At 37.9% G+C, this 15,375-nt stretch overlaps 1 protein-coding gene and 1 long non-coding RNA gene across 2 annotated transcripts in view; both read right to left on the bottom strand.

Annotated features, from left to right (window-relative positions):
* Positions 1-5,993: 5,993 nt before the first annotated feature.
* Positions 5,994-6,570, bottom strand: LOC107566653 (uncharacterized). The gene is made up of 3 exons (XR_001606533.1): positions 6,522-6,570; positions 6,314-6,387; positions 5,994-6,178 (listed from the first exon to the last, which is right to left on the bottom strand). It is a non-coding gene; the product is annotated as an uncharacterized lncRNA (long non-coding RNA).
* Positions 6,571-11,586: 5,016 nt separating this feature from the next.
* LOC107566651 (calphotin-like) overlaps positions 11,587-15,375 on the bottom strand; it is a 6,631-nt gene continuing 2,842 nt past the window's right edge. Inside the window, exons 2-6 of the mRNA XM_016252153.1 lie at positions 13,512-13,621; positions 13,342-13,397; positions 13,041-13,252; positions 12,755-12,925; positions 11,587-12,141 (exon numbers count right to left, since the gene is read on the bottom strand). Coding sequence (XP_016107639.1) covers positions 11,641-12,141; positions 12,755-12,925; positions 13,041-13,112 — 744 coding nt within the window. The 5' untranslated portion in view covers positions 13,113-13,252; positions 13,342-13,397; positions 13,512-13,621 and the 3' untranslated portion in view covers positions 11,587-11,640. The remainder of the gene's footprint in view (positions 12,142-12,754; positions 12,926-13,040; positions 13,253-13,341; positions 13,398-13,511; positions 13,622-15,375) is intronic.

Raw genomic sequence — 15,375 nt, 5'->3', positions numbered from 1 at the left:
TACTACAAAGTAAGTGCAAAATACTGCATCCCAGCACACATGACAGGATGATGCACTGTGTCTCTCTCTCAGTTATCTGGGTGATGTTGTGGCTGAGCAGCCACCTGGAATTTCGAAGAAACAGAAAGTTCGTTTTTTAAGGACTCACTGAAGCCATGATTAAGAGAAACCCAAAGTTTAATAACCGTCTTTGTGAATATGCACCTAACCATCTACAAGTTAGCCAGCTCAAAAGTAAAACTGAGCCTGCAGGGGGCACTAATGCTCTACTCTGTTTAACACATACATAACAGATTGTCATACTTACAATCTTCCTGAATAACAAGCTATGCCATATGGCACTTACACAACTCAATAAACCCAAAACAGTTTTGATATGTTTCTTAACATTAAATACACCACATGCCTCCCCTGAAAATACAACATCCAAAACAAATACACTGTTTTTGTTTTTTACAAATCGACAACAGACAATCAACACAAAACAAATGTCCATACCACAACAAAATAGTCAGGCATCCACTTTGTTACGTTCCCAGCTAGTCTAGGGTTGGAGGAACAAGTAACAGAATAGAAAAGGTGATGTGTGGAGGCAGCAAGACTCAATTCTCAACCCCCGAGCTTTTTTAAGGACTCCAGGAAGCCATGATTAAAAGAAAACCAAAGTTTAATCACCTTCTTTGTGACTATGCACCCAACCATCTACAAGTTAGCCAGCTCAAGAGTAAAACTGAGCCTGCAGGGGGCACTAATGCTGTACTCTGTTTAACACATACATGACATATTATCATACTTACAATCTTCCTGAATAATAAGCTAAGGCATATGGCACTTACACAACTCAATAACTCAAACCATACTTTTGATGTTTCTTAACATTAAATACACCACATTCCTCCCCTGAAAATACAACATCCAAAACAAATACACTCTGTTTTTGTATTATTATTTTTTTACAAATCCAACAACAGAAAAACAAAACAAATACACTGTTTTTGTTTTTTACAGGTTTAACCTTTGTGGAACTCTTTTTACCCGACAGGGTCGAGTATGAACAGACTCTTTTGATACATCGGGTTCAACCATTGAATTTTCTCTCTCTTTCAACACAGGAGTTTCCTCCAACATCATTCGTGAAGTGTCACACAAATTCTCTGCTGAAAGTGCTTCCGCATCCTGTTCAGTAGTCATTAATTTTGTTGCTCTTAACTGATCTACAGGTTTTTGTAGGACTTTCCCTCCACACTGACCAGATAAGTAACTGGACCTAATGGTCTTTCGATCTCTCCTAACTTCCACTTCTCCTCTCCTCCCCTGAACTGTTGCACAAGTACCATTTGTTGTGGATAAAATACTCTCACACGAGCTAACTTAGATTTTTGTACTTGTTTTTCTTGCATTTGAGAAGAGAACTGAGGTTGTATCTGAGACAACCTTGTTCTAACTTATCTCTTCAGAAACAATTCAGATGGAGGTTTCCCCGTCACAGTCAAGGGAGCATTTCTGTAACTGAATAAAAACCTGTCAATACAATGTTGAAGCGTGATGTCCAACTCTTTTTGTTTTTCCAAAGACTGTTTAAAGGTTTGCACCAGTCTCTCGACAAAACTATTTGAGGCAGGATGGTACGCTGCCGATTTGACGTTTAAATCCATTCATTTCCAAAAAGGTGTCAAACTCTCTGGCCACAAATTGAGGTCCATTATCTGAAACAATTACCTTAGGTAATCCATAATTGGCAAACATACTTCGCATAACCTCAACGGTTGCTTTGGCAATAGTATTAGTCATCAACTTGATTTCTGGCCAGCGTGAATAAGCATCAATGGCCAATAAAAACTTCCCCTTTTCACAGAATGTACTCTCTCCCACGGATATTCAGGTCATTTCCAAGGATGTACAGGTATAGTGTTAGGCATCTTTTGATGTATTGCACATACCTTGCAATGACTAATCATATTTTCAATATTCTCATCCAATTTAGACCACCAAAAATGGCTTCTGGCTACTGCCTTACTCTTGACCATCCCTAAATGTGACTCATGTAGTTCGGTACGATTACCTGAAACCCCCACAATAGACAATCAGCCTCTACTGTGATCTCGTCACGTCTTTACCAATAAGGTTTTAGTTTTTCCTCTGGCATTCTTTTTGGCCAACCATTGAGTGTGAATGACTTCACTTTCATTAGAACCTCGTCTTTATTGGTTTCTGTTTTTATGTCTTTTTGATGTATCGGAATCACCTCAATAAATGAGACCTTGAACTCTGCATTACACATAAGTCCCATCAACCCCAAATGTAATCTCGAAAGGCCATCAGCATTTGCGTGTTCCGCAGACGACTTGTATCTGATATCATATTGGTAAGCCGATAAAAGTAATGCCCACCTCTGCAACCTAGCGGCGGCTAAAGCAGGCACTCCAATTTTCAGCCCGAAATTCCTAACCAAAGGCTGGTGATCGGTGATGAGCAGAAATTATCACCCCAAAAATTATACCCGAGGCTTCCTTTTCAATTTGGGAATAGTTTATTTCCGACTTACTAAGGGTGCGCGATGCATATGCAGTGGGTTTTTCCATACCATCTGGCATACGCTGCGAAATCACTGCCCCTACTCCATATGCAGATGCATCACACGCTAGCAATATGGGAAGTTGGGGATCGAAATGTGTTAACACACTTGATGACGTCAACAGCTTTTTAGCTTCTTTAAACGACTGTTGACAGGCCTTTGACCACTGCCAAGGTTGGTCCTTGTGTAATAGTTCAGCCATGGGTTTAATTACGGTTGACAAGTTTTCCATAAATTTGTCGTAGTATGAAAGCAACGCTAAAAATGTTCTGAGCTCAGTCACATTTTTAGGTGCCTGGGCTTTTTCAATAGCCTCGACCTTCTCTGGAACCGGATGGACTCCTTCCTGATCAATTTGGTGCCCCCAAATAGGTTACTTGAGGTTGACAGAAAGCACATTTGTCTCTATTCACTCTGATACCTCTGTCTTGCAACCTTTTTAACCTGTTTGACATTCTTCCAATGCTCACTTTCATTTTTACCAGTGATCAGAATGTCACCTAAATAACAGATTACATTTGGCAGACCCTGTAATGTCTGATCCATAATGCGTTGAAAAATCGCTGGTGAACTAGACACACCATAGGGCAAACGATTCATGTGATACAATCCTCTTGGAGTGTTAATTGTCAAGTATGGCTTAGATTGTGGATCTAACTCGACTTGCTGGTACCCCTGAGTTAAGTCTAGTTTTGTAAAGTATTTACCACAGTACATAGAAGTCTCTGAGCGCTTTCAAAATGTCGGCTAATGATGTTTCTGACGGTCTTTTCGGTGCCAATAAATCCGTGAGCAATGAAAAGGTCTTTGCACCGACCACAGACAGAAAAACAGCCCTTCGCTTGTCTTCTTCAATTCCGTTGGCCTCCACAAACTGTGCAAAACGCTCTTCATAATCCGTGAAGCTCTCACTAGCTTCTACGAAACACAGGCCGATTCCGTGCAAATACAATATTCCTGAATAACAAGCTATGCCATATGGCACTTACACAACTCAATAAACCCAAAACATACTTTTGATATGTTTCTTAACATTAAATACACCACAGCTGACATGACTGTGCATGAATTGTGGTATAACTTTTGTGTCCGTGGTTAAAACAAGATGTTCATTTTTTCTCCGCCATCTTGATTGATGCTTATAATGATATTGTGGCGTACTGGTGTGTTCACTGCGCAGACTCGTTAGGTGCGTTCGACTTGAAGCACAGCTACAGATGGCAGTCAACGAGAGTAGCTATGGGGTGTGATATATGCACTTTTTGCTGATTGCTAAGCAAACTGAGAGTAGAACTAACGTGTATACGCTCACCAGCCGTCTGGCCAAAATCCCATAGTATTCATCTTCTTCTTCTTCCTCTTTCAGGTTTAATGGCGGTTGGCAACTCATCTCAAAGGTGCATTACCGCCACCTACTAGACTGGAGTGTGGGTATTAGACTGACATCAAAGGAGAGGTGGAGAGAGGGGAAAAAAACTATTAAATTCTTTCACTTAACCCAGTGTTTTTCAAAAATAACATTAATAAATTGTGTATTCTCCCAGATGCTTTCCCTAATAAATGCTCAAGTGTCATGCTTTGTTCATCCATTTGTGCCTTTAATTCTGCCCTATCTTCTTCATACTTTTTTGCAGTCTAACAGTATATGCTTCACTGTCTCTTGTACATTACAATAAGTGCATAATCCAGTGGGATGTTTTCCTAATCTGTAAAATGTTGTATTTAAACCAGTGTGACCCATTCTAAGACGTGAGACGTGACATTTACCGGTATTCCTGTGATAACTCCTCGAATCAACGCCTTGTTTCCAATCAAGATGCACTTTATTCTCTTGCCATCTATTCTGTTCAGTTCTATGGCTTTCTCCTGTTGCGTTTTATTCCTACAAAAAATCAGCAGCGCTCCACTTCTTAATACTTTTGCATTTTAAACCTCGCCTAACAATTTGTTTATCGACTTTGTTAATTGAATCATTCTTCTGTGGCTTTATAGGTAATATTTTCACCTACACAATTTAGCAAAATCAGACAATATTGTGTCTAATATATACCACAATATTAACTTCTTATTATTGAATTGTTGTAAATAAATATCACATTTGCAACTGGTCAGTGTTCAAAAAATGCTGGGAAATCTCTTCATGTAGCCCCACAAGAGTGATTACTGATAAACTGTCTGAAAAAAAGAAAAAGTCACGTTTTAGAGAAGAAAAAAATCACCTACTGACTTTCAAAGCTGCTACAGAGTAACGACTTTCTACTTCGAGAACCTTGATAGAAATGTAGTGGAGTGAAAAGTACAATATTTGTCTTTCAAATGTAGTGAAGTTAAAGTCATAAGTTCCCAGAAAAAATTATACTCTAAGTAAAGTACAGATACTCAAAAAGTGTACTTAAGTACAATACTCAAGTAAATGTACTTGTCCGCCTCTGATTAGATGTTACTTTCTCATTTTTTTCCCTTTTCTTGATCGCATTACATTCCAAACACTCCTATCTCTCCCGCCTTCTTCTTCAAATCCCATCTCACTTCCTGTCTCCTCACTTCCTTCCGCCATCTCCTGCCCAGTCACAGGGTGCGTCCGATATGGCATACTGCTTAGTAGGTACTACATTTGAATTTGAGCATCCGCCATGTTGATGTCACGTGACATGCGTCTTCACAAGAGCGCCAAAATGTAAAGAGCCCTCACGACTGCGCGAACATCAGCAATGTTTCACGTTATTCTCACCGCTTTCATCGGCGTTTTAACTTTGTTTGGATCAACAGCTCAGAGGCGGCGTTGGTCAGCTGCTCGCAGATCACAGATTTTTTAGGATTACTGATAAACTACTGTCATTTGATTTGTATTTGTTATTTATTTTAATTTTAGTTCAATTGTGTCTGAATTTATTATGTCTGTATATGTATTTTATTAAGTTTTTAGTTTTATTTGATTTTAGTTATTTTCATACTTCAACAAACTAAATGGAAATGAAATAATGAATACATAATACACAATTAGATAAATAGAGAGAGAGAGAATGAATACATACAATATATACATAGCCTAAATAAATATTACAGATAGATACAATATATACATAAATAACATAAACAAATAATATACATATTCTAAAATATATATATATATGCGCACACACACACATTTACAGACTGTGAGCCCTACAACCTACTGCCGCCTGAATTCTGCTGTGCCAATTCTTTGATTGTATTTCGAAGATGGATCTGACCTCCGTCCAAACCTCCGGCTTTCACGACAGTCCATCATGTCCCTCATCGCTGTTTTGAAGTCAGATTCTGACCATGGCTGGGAAAAAGATGTTGAGGTGCTGGTGTTTCTCTACTGGCTGGCCCACGCAGCATCGTACAGGCTGGTGTCATGGGCTTCGACATCCCAAAGTCCACGGTGCATGACATTGTGCACAGAACCAGCAGGGCAGTCATCAGTATTTTGAGGAGGCTGATGCCACATCCGGATCAAGTCACCAGCAAGTGATGCCCCATGCTATTGTAATAGGAAGCTGTTCCACTCTGTTCAGCTGCAGGCCATCACTGACCACAAGGGGAAGTTCCTCCATATCTTTGTTGGATATCCCAGGTCTGAAAAGCAATATCAAGACAGTCAATTACATTCATTAGATTACTGCATTACTATGACATGTAAAAACATTAGCATGATCAAATCATGAACTAATACAAATTTGGGGGTGAACTAATTTAAAAAAAAAATCTTACTTTATATTTTTGTTTTAGGTTCTCCCGCTTTCTTTTGACTTGAGCGGCAGAAATGTTGCCCTCAAGTCCCTGCTCTGTCACAATAAATGCACAGAAATCAAGCATAAAAAGAAGACAGTAAGACCTTTGCTTGAAGTGTTAGTATTTACTACGTTCAGAGTCAACAGCACCTGAATAAAAGTACATTTTACATAAATAGTTTACTTACTCAAAACCTTTGATGGCAGCATTAGGCTTTCCAGTGAAGAGGGCTTCATCAGCCACTCTCCACTGAATAAGGAGCAGAGTGTGTTCATCAGTCCCTGTAATGTCACAGCAGTAACCATTAGTCATTATCAAGCCATTAATGCTACATTGACAAGCTGTGGCATATTTATTAACAGTAGCTTAGTATGTAGATAACAAAATATAATCTAAATATTAGTAAAAGAGGGGGGAAAATGTTTTAAAGTCCGTGGAATTTTCTAATCTCATTAAACTGCTTAAGAACAAACGTCTCCATTAAAAAAGCAGTTAACAAGCTGATATACAACAGCCACCAGCTCGATCTGTTATTAGCTATGGGGTGTGATATATGCACTTTTTGCTGATTGCTAAGCAAACTGAGAGGAGAACTAATGTGTATACGCTCGCCAGCCGTCTGGCCAAAATCCCATAGTATTCAGGCGTCAGACGTAAGATATGAGACGTTAGACGTCACGGTCACATGTCGGAGCTGCGCTCAAACTGCGCGGAGGCATGGCGGCAACATAGCAAAGATATGGCGTTCGGGTATGGGGTGTACTATATGCAGTTTTTGTATGAGGTGTGATTTAAGCACTTACGTTGCTAACTAAGCAATCAGTCGTGTCGATCGTCACGTACCTTGCCGTGACCAATGACGTGTGATAAGAAGCGCGACACTTTCGTCGCCCCCCTTCTCGCGACGTCTGGGCCGTGTCCTCTGCAGTACCTTTTGCCAGTTCTGTGTGTGATTTTGTCAAATGTCTTAAGTGCTATAGATTAGTGTTTTTTGTTTTGTTTTGTTCGGAGCAAAAATAAAGAAAAAACCTGTGTGTTATAACATTTTAGCACCTCCAAATCCCAGAATATTCCATAATCTTCAGAATGTTGACGAAAATATGACGAGTAAAATTAAAATGACACTTCAATATTAGCTAATCAATGAACGTACAATGTTATTTAGAAAACATGCTTATAAATTGTAAAACAACAACCAGGAACAACCAATTCACAGCTTTCTTGTAAGCACCATATACTGTATAAGATAATGGCAGTATAATCCAAATGGAAAGACAACATTTTTATGAGTTTAAGAGTTTTGTCCCCAAGAAAACAAAATCGAAAATGGCTTAATGCTTTAACACAGTTAAATCCAAAGACCAAATTCTAAATTAAAGATGCATTCATAATGTAATCAGAATCATAATCAGAATGAGCTTTATTGCCAAAAAGCATGAAGGGACTTTGCACAGCTCCAGTGATCTGTTGAAGATCTGTGTGAAGATGAAGATGTAAGCAATGGACCATGAGTAAACACTTCAATCATGTTTTACTAATTAACTTAGTAGTTTAGAAATTATAATATTCTAGGCTATATATTATACTGGCATGCATAAATACTCACACACATTCCAATTTTTTAATGATTTCTCCAAAGTTGGCCTCATTTTACAGATATTTTATGTTCTCATTCATAAAACACATTATATAATTAACTCTACTGTCACAGTGTGAACTCAAACACCACACAATTATCCATAAGCAAGCATTCAGTAGCAAAACTGATTACACAGCAGTCAGAATCTCAGGATAGTATAAACAGGAGCACAGGTGACTGCTTTAAAAATGCATCCTAGCACTGGAGAGAGAGCTGAAAGAATCACCGACAGGGTTTTACACTGCTTACACTGTAGTACAGTATAGTAACTATAGTAACAGTACTTTATATAAGGGACATTTCACTACTCGGTCTCCAGTAAACAGTATGACATGTTGTACACACTCAAACTTGTGACTGTCAAATTTTGCCTGTTTTTTGGTTACCCGTGTTTTTGCAGAACTGAGTCTGAAAGACAACTGCCTAAGGGAGGTTGAGAAAGTGTTTTGTCGGAGGACCAAGAAATTTATTTTTGTACTATATACTACTGTAATGAAATTTGGCCAATTTATTTATGTATGCAATCAACACTATACTGTATTATGTTACATACCTATTTGATATTTAGTTATTTTGTTTTTGAACTTTACTTCTCTTGTAAGATCACTTACAGTAGTGAAATGAAAATTGATGTTTCATAAAGCTTATTGGTGTATTTTATTCTTTCTGCATTTTTCATTTGTGTTGTATACTAAGACATTGAGCTGTCAAATAATTTCTGAATCCCAATAAGAGGTTTTGTTACAGTGTTCTGAATTGATCTAACTAGTGTTGTCCATTAAAACTTAACTTTGTATATCTGGAAATATTGAAGACATTAATTAACAAAATAGCATGCAATATGAATTGATAAAGACTGGTTTCAAGCTAAAGTACCTGCATGCACTGAAGGAAATTGAAAGACAGACTTTCACGATGCTTGCATAAACGTAATTAGAAAAACTTGATGGTAGCACGTTTGTGTCTTGACCATAGACTGTATAAAAACATGGACATAGTGTCCGTGACGTCACCCGTAGTGTTCCGAAGATAGTTTTTGAAGCTCAAAAGTGGGCGGAGGCAGCCATCTATGGCAAGCCGTTTTAGCATTTAAAAGTTTGTTTTGACTCTCCATAAATATAATTTAAGATAGGAACAATTGTATTTTGACGAGTCATAATTATAATTCAACTAGTCACAATCATAATTAGAGATATCTGCAATTATAATTGCAGTAGTAAGAAATGATTTGACTAGTCAAAACTCTTAACATTTAAGATATCTGTAATTATGTCACAGATATCTTCAATAGATGCGTCACACATATGCAAATATAATTAGAGATATCTCTAATTCAATTTCGACTAGTCACAATTATATTTTAAGATATCTGAATTGTACATGCTCCTGCTGTTGTGTGACGTGAGAATAAATTTACTCAGCTCCTCCCCCCCACACCAGAGCTTTTGTCGACATACAATTTATTTTCTGTGGTTGGGAAACCATGGCGGCTACGGTTCTCGACAAAATCGCAAGAAAATGTGAAGAAATTGAAAGAGCTCAACGTCAGGGAAGTTGTGGTGAGAGAGAACTTCGTGTGATTGATAATTGCTCAAGAAATGCACAGCGAATTGCACATTTAGGCCTGAAAATTTACATGAACTCCTGGCTCAACATGGCATAGAGTCTTTGCCCACAGCTGAAAATGAAGAGATCCCAACTGTAACTGTAGAGCAGCCTTAAATAAGCCTTACTAAGCAGCAAATGGAAACTGTTTCCCATGCTCCTGCCAATATTACAGATTTGAAGATGAAGTTTCAGGTGTGTTGTGCAGAAATTGCTAATGTTTTGCTAAATTAGTGTTGCAGACTCTTTCTTTTTTAACATTTTAATGTGATTTTAACTGTAACATGGCAACAGTCTGTTGAACATTAAGTTGATGCTTTCAGTAGTCACATACATTGAACAGTTCAAATGAAAAACAAGTGGACAAAAATGAAGACCTGAACAAACTAAAAAATTAAGTAATGTAGCAGATCTCCATTATGTCTGTGTAAACCATGACTAATTTCTCTTTTTTTGTTTTAACTGCTCTAGTCTAGATTTAAACTAGTTCAGGCAACACCAAAACCTGGGCTCTGCACAGTTCCTTCTGTCATGTGTTTCTTGAACATTTCATACTTTCAGTAGTCAACGACATTGAACAAAGTTTAAATGAAAAACAAGTGGACAAAAATGAAACAAGACTTGAACTGTAAAAATTTGTGTCATGTAACAGTAAATGCATATGCATAATGAAAAACAATGAGTTTTCTTTTGGAACGAATGCACATCTCAAACATGTATTTGACGTAACAGTGCTTCTTAAAGGGAACAATAAGGTCTGAGTAGACCTTTTTTTTTTTTGCTTCTGCAGCTGCAGAGGTTTTCAGGGAGCTGACTTGTGAAGTGTCAAGCAGAAGGCTTTGGCTCCCTTTCCCCCCTTTCGTAGCTGTGCACAGGCGTGGAGGGCTTGCACTGCTGGCGACGTGATGTTCAGCCGGCTGTCTTTTGCTTAAGTCTATGCGCAGTCGGTAGGACTGTTTAAATTTGAACACAAAGAGAGAGTTTGAGTAACTTTGTTGAGGGGGCCGTAAGCAGGGGTCAGCTGATGACCGGGCTATACATGTAGTCAAACTATTACTTAAAACACTGATGGTTCACAGGTTTGGTCACTATGACGAAACTGAAATAAAATAAGTATTTTAAGTATTATAAGTAAAATACCTATTTTAGTTTTTTTCCCTAAGAGATATGGCTAAGCAGGTGTCACTTGTGGGTGATGCTGTAATAGACTTCATAAACCTAGGGTTAGTCTGTTAGCTAAACTAGCAGGGACCCACCAAATACCTCGTCAAAAGAAAAAGAAACAGTGGGAATTGTTCCTAGTTCTATCTTGGCCTACATTGTGTTGAATGGTGGCTGCCCTTCAATGTATTAGGCCTGGCACTGAGGCGTGAGGAGAAGTAGAGAGGAAACAGGGATTAGGCTACTAATAACCTGTATAACTCGTTAAGGAAACAACAGTTGCTAGAACTACTGTAATCCTATACAAAAAGCGAAGATGGTGATGGTGAAATAACTAAAATAAGGTAAAAGTAAAACACAACAAACTAAAATTAAAATAAAAAGGGGTCCTAAGAGCTGTAGGAAATTAAAAGGGAAAGTACATTTTTAAAAATTGAAATAAAAAAAATAAATTCAATTAGATCATCCGAATACGAATTCATAGATACTAAACATGGTAGAGTTATATATATGTAAGCTGACAGGAGTGTGTTTCGATTATAAGCCTGCATAACAGTATACAATTTCAAAGACAAAATACACGATGACAATAATATACCCAATGACCTGAAGGATCATGTGTGTTCATTCAAAGAAAGGTTTTCCTATTAATTAATTAGCAAAGAAAAGTCCTTCCCTTGTGGATTTTCTCACCTAAATTCCAGGAGGTCGTAAATGTATCGGGTGTCAGGGTTGCCATGGAACCAGGGGCCTGTTCGGCTTCCTGGGGTGTTACAGAGTATTTGTTAAATCTAGCTAACAAAATATATATTGTGTGTTTGAGTGGTCCAGACACTACAGAGTGGATGCAACTGAAGTCCTTTGCATAAAAAAAATGCATAAAAATATTTTTTAAGAATTACTAGTGACTTATAGGAACACACTCATCTATAGGTGCCACATAGTGAAGAGGGGAATCCTGGTGGGAAAGAGTAGGGGAAACAGACCTCTCTTGATCTGTAAGATCAATGACTGATGACTGGGGAGATAGAGGACTAAGGGGTGACTGGTCTTCAAGGAAAATGTCTGATTCCTGGTCAGAGGCTAGAGCAACTAGAGTCGGGGCAAAGGGAGGAACAACAGGAGGCTGGGCAGAGGGCAGAGCCACTAGAGGGTGAACAGAGGGCAGAGCCACTAGAGGGTGGACAGAGGGCGGAGCCACTAGAGGCTGGGCAGAGGGCGGAGCCACTAGAGTGTGGACACAGGGCAGAGCCACTAGAGGCTGGACAGAGGGCGGAGCCACTAGAGGCTGGGCAGAGGGTGGAGCAACGGCAGCCTGGACTGAGGACAGAGCCATTGAAGACTGAGCAAAGGGAGGAGCTACTAAAGGCTGGGTAAAGTTTACCGGGTCACAATGTATTTCCTGAAATGAAAAGGACAAAAATACAACAATGAAAAAAATCATGATTTAATCACTAAGGCTAGGGTACAAATATCAATTTCAAATGATTTTCATTTTGAAAAACTGTCCAGCTGTTGACAAAAAACAGGCAGGCAATAACATGTATAAACAAACCCTAATAATGCTCAACCACCTGTCAGTGTGGCCTCTGACTTCATAGGTGACAAGGTGTTTTAGCACAACAATTTATATATTTTTTGTTATTATTTCAATATGGCCCATGTTATCAGTTCTTAATTAAGCATGTGTCTGTCTGACAAGTGTGTTTAAGTTCTAATTCTTCAAGGGCCCAACGGAGCAGTATCAAGGTCTCCCTGACCTGTGCTCATTGGTGTCATTACCAGCCAGATAACATAGAAGTGATGCACAATTTAAATTTCATCAAAAGAAAATAGTTTGCAGGGCAGAAATAACCCTATACCCAAACCTTTTGATAATAACATTGAATCAATCCTTAACATTTTTAACTAGTAAATGATGCTGTCAGGGCAAAAACTAAAACACTGCATATGGTCAAATGAAAATCATGATGAAAAAGACCTTTTGTTCTAGTAAAACTGCTATGTTAACTTACCAGATTATCCAAAGCTGACATCCAAAGGACATACAAAGTAGAGGATGGTTTTATGCCATGATCTGCAATTGACCCAGCAGAAGTGCTCTCAACATCTTTTGAAGATGCAGCTTCCCTGACCTTAAAAACTTCACTGGCCATTTCATCTTGTCCAATAAAATCAAACAGGACCTGAAAATACAAGACCCAAGATGGCAACTGTCAATTAAAACAAGGAAAATAAGGAACACAGACTACATAAACCAATGACAAAACCCTTGGTTCTCCTTCACACAGAACTTCTTACCTGAATTGGCTCAGACATGATGAATTTCCTCTTGTTTACATCTCCATCTAGGGGTTCCACAAGGGTAGCCATTCGCTGACGTCTTTCCTCAATGGCCTAAAAAAAAAAACTTTCACACTAGAAAAACACTTTAAATAAAAATTAAATTGAGTGGCAGCACCAACCTTTGTCCATCTTTCTTCCAAAACCTCATAGCAGTGCCTCCTCCTGTCCTGTAAATACCAAAATATTTTTAAGACTCATTTTTGTTTTTCCTCAAATTAAACTTGGCAAGCATAGAATGATTTTTTTTTTTAATGACCTTTTCTTGGTCTGCCAACAAGGAAGCATTATATTCTTCGTCTTGCTTGGAACGTACTGCTCGCAGGTTTATTTAGGGAATAAAGTAAAACCACAAGTCACAAATCATTACTGGTTACAACCGACACAACTTAAATACTTCTCCACAACATCTAAACTAACTTCACTCACATCCAAATTTACAGATTCTGCAGTCTCTGCATCCAATGAAGTTTCATCCAGTGCTGCAGCAGAGTAGGATAGTTGGTATGAGTTATGGTTCATGGTAATGGTGTCATTACCTGGGAGTAGACAAAAACTCTCAAACTCAGTGTGTAACAATAGCAAAGAATACGTTGGCTCACTGCACTGTAAATTTATTTGTACTGTCACCTAACATAAACATGTGCGCTGTGCAGAAACATCACAGTAAGATTTAACTGAAAGCAAAGAATGTGAACTAAAATTTAACCTTTTAAATTTACATTAAGGTTAAATTAAAAGCCAATTATACTTGTCATATCATAAAGAAATGGCTCTTTCATTTGAATATTGTGCCTTTGTTTTGCAAAGACATACCTGCAAAACTTCAGCTCGTGGGACAATTTAGAGCCTGCTTTTGCCAACTGCTTTTTTAAAATCCCTCATAGAATTTACATGAACTTTTTGGATCTTGCATCCTTTGCCTGCTCTTGCCAAATGTAAACCTATCAAGTTCAAACTCACATTTGGGCAGACAAAGTTATTTAATTCAGACAGAGTCCAATTTAGTGGAATTTTTGATCTTTGGGTTCCTGTCCCAGATGTTTCCTGCACTGGTCTACCTACAAAATTGAATGTACATATTAACAACATAAATCAAAATATCTGCACAGAGCTCATCAATTGATCATACACTGTATGCAATACCTGAGGTTATGTAAAATGCAGATCACTATCAACAATAAAAACATTTGCTGCTATAGAGTTTTTCCTGCATTAAAAATATTTATCAATATTAATCATTGTCCCTTTTAATAGCTGACTGGTTTCAAATGCCGCATTAAGATTTGTAGACATTCACGGACATATCTGTTGAGTGCATGAACACAATGCCTTTGTGTACCTCACGCTGAATTGAAGTAATAAACAGCTTAATAATTTTAAGAATAAATTATTATTACAAATGGTTTCTTTCCTTATATTTTGGAATTGCTAGCCCAGTAGCTCTTTTTAGCCCAGGAAAACCCCTGTTTTACCTTTGACATCCTTATGTATCAACTATACATTTACCTAAACCCAAGTTTGCAAACCGTTCAAGCTCTGTTGTAGAGGGTAAAACCTCAATATTTGGGCCATTGAGGAGGAAAAGGTGGGTCTGCCAGACAGCATTTTCCTGCCTCCAGGTTTTCTTGGCATACATACAGAAATACACAGTTAACTAAAATCATGAGCACTGATAGTTAACTAATATCATAGTCACTGTTAATTACTAACATAGCACACCCCAACTTACTGCGAAGTTGATGCACCTGACACTTGAAAAGGCGTCTATCAAGAAAGTAGGTCATCATTATTGTTATTTGAAAGCTATTGTCTGGCTCTTGAAATTGTATTGAAAACTGTCAAATATCGCTGATGGAGGTTCTTGTGACATGGTAAGCTGTCTTGTTGGCTGAGAGAAAACTGAGATAAACATTACATGCATTATAAAATCTACTTAACAAAATAACAGTATAGGACAAAAAATTATTAAAACTTGCCATCATGTATTTCAGTCTGACAACAGATATTATCCTAGGCATTTTCAGAATATTATTCCTTATAATGCACAAGTCTTGGTTTTCCAGATATTTTACAGTTGGTTTGATACCTTTATCTCAAACTGTGTCAGAGTTTAATTAATTTAAGTGGGTACAGTATATAAAACATTTGAAAAATATGGTTTCAGTGCTATATATAAAAACAGTAAAGGCATAATCTGAAAAAACAAGCATTGTGCATTATAGGGAATAATATACCTTTATCTCAAACGGTGTCAGAGTTTAATTAATTTAAGTGGGTACAGTATATAAAA

The sequence above is a fragment of the Sinocyclocheilus grahami genome, unplaced genomic scaffold (assembly GCF_001515645.1).
Source record: "Sinocyclocheilus grahami isolate Dianchi unplaced genomic scaffold, SAMN03320097.WGS_v1.1 scaffold1090.1, whole genome shotgun sequence".
Lineage (NCBI taxonomy): Eukaryota > Metazoa > Chordata > Actinopteri > Cypriniformes > Cyprinidae > Sinocyclocheilus > Sinocyclocheilus grahami.
This window is presented reverse-complemented; position numbering and strand designations above follow the sequence as displayed.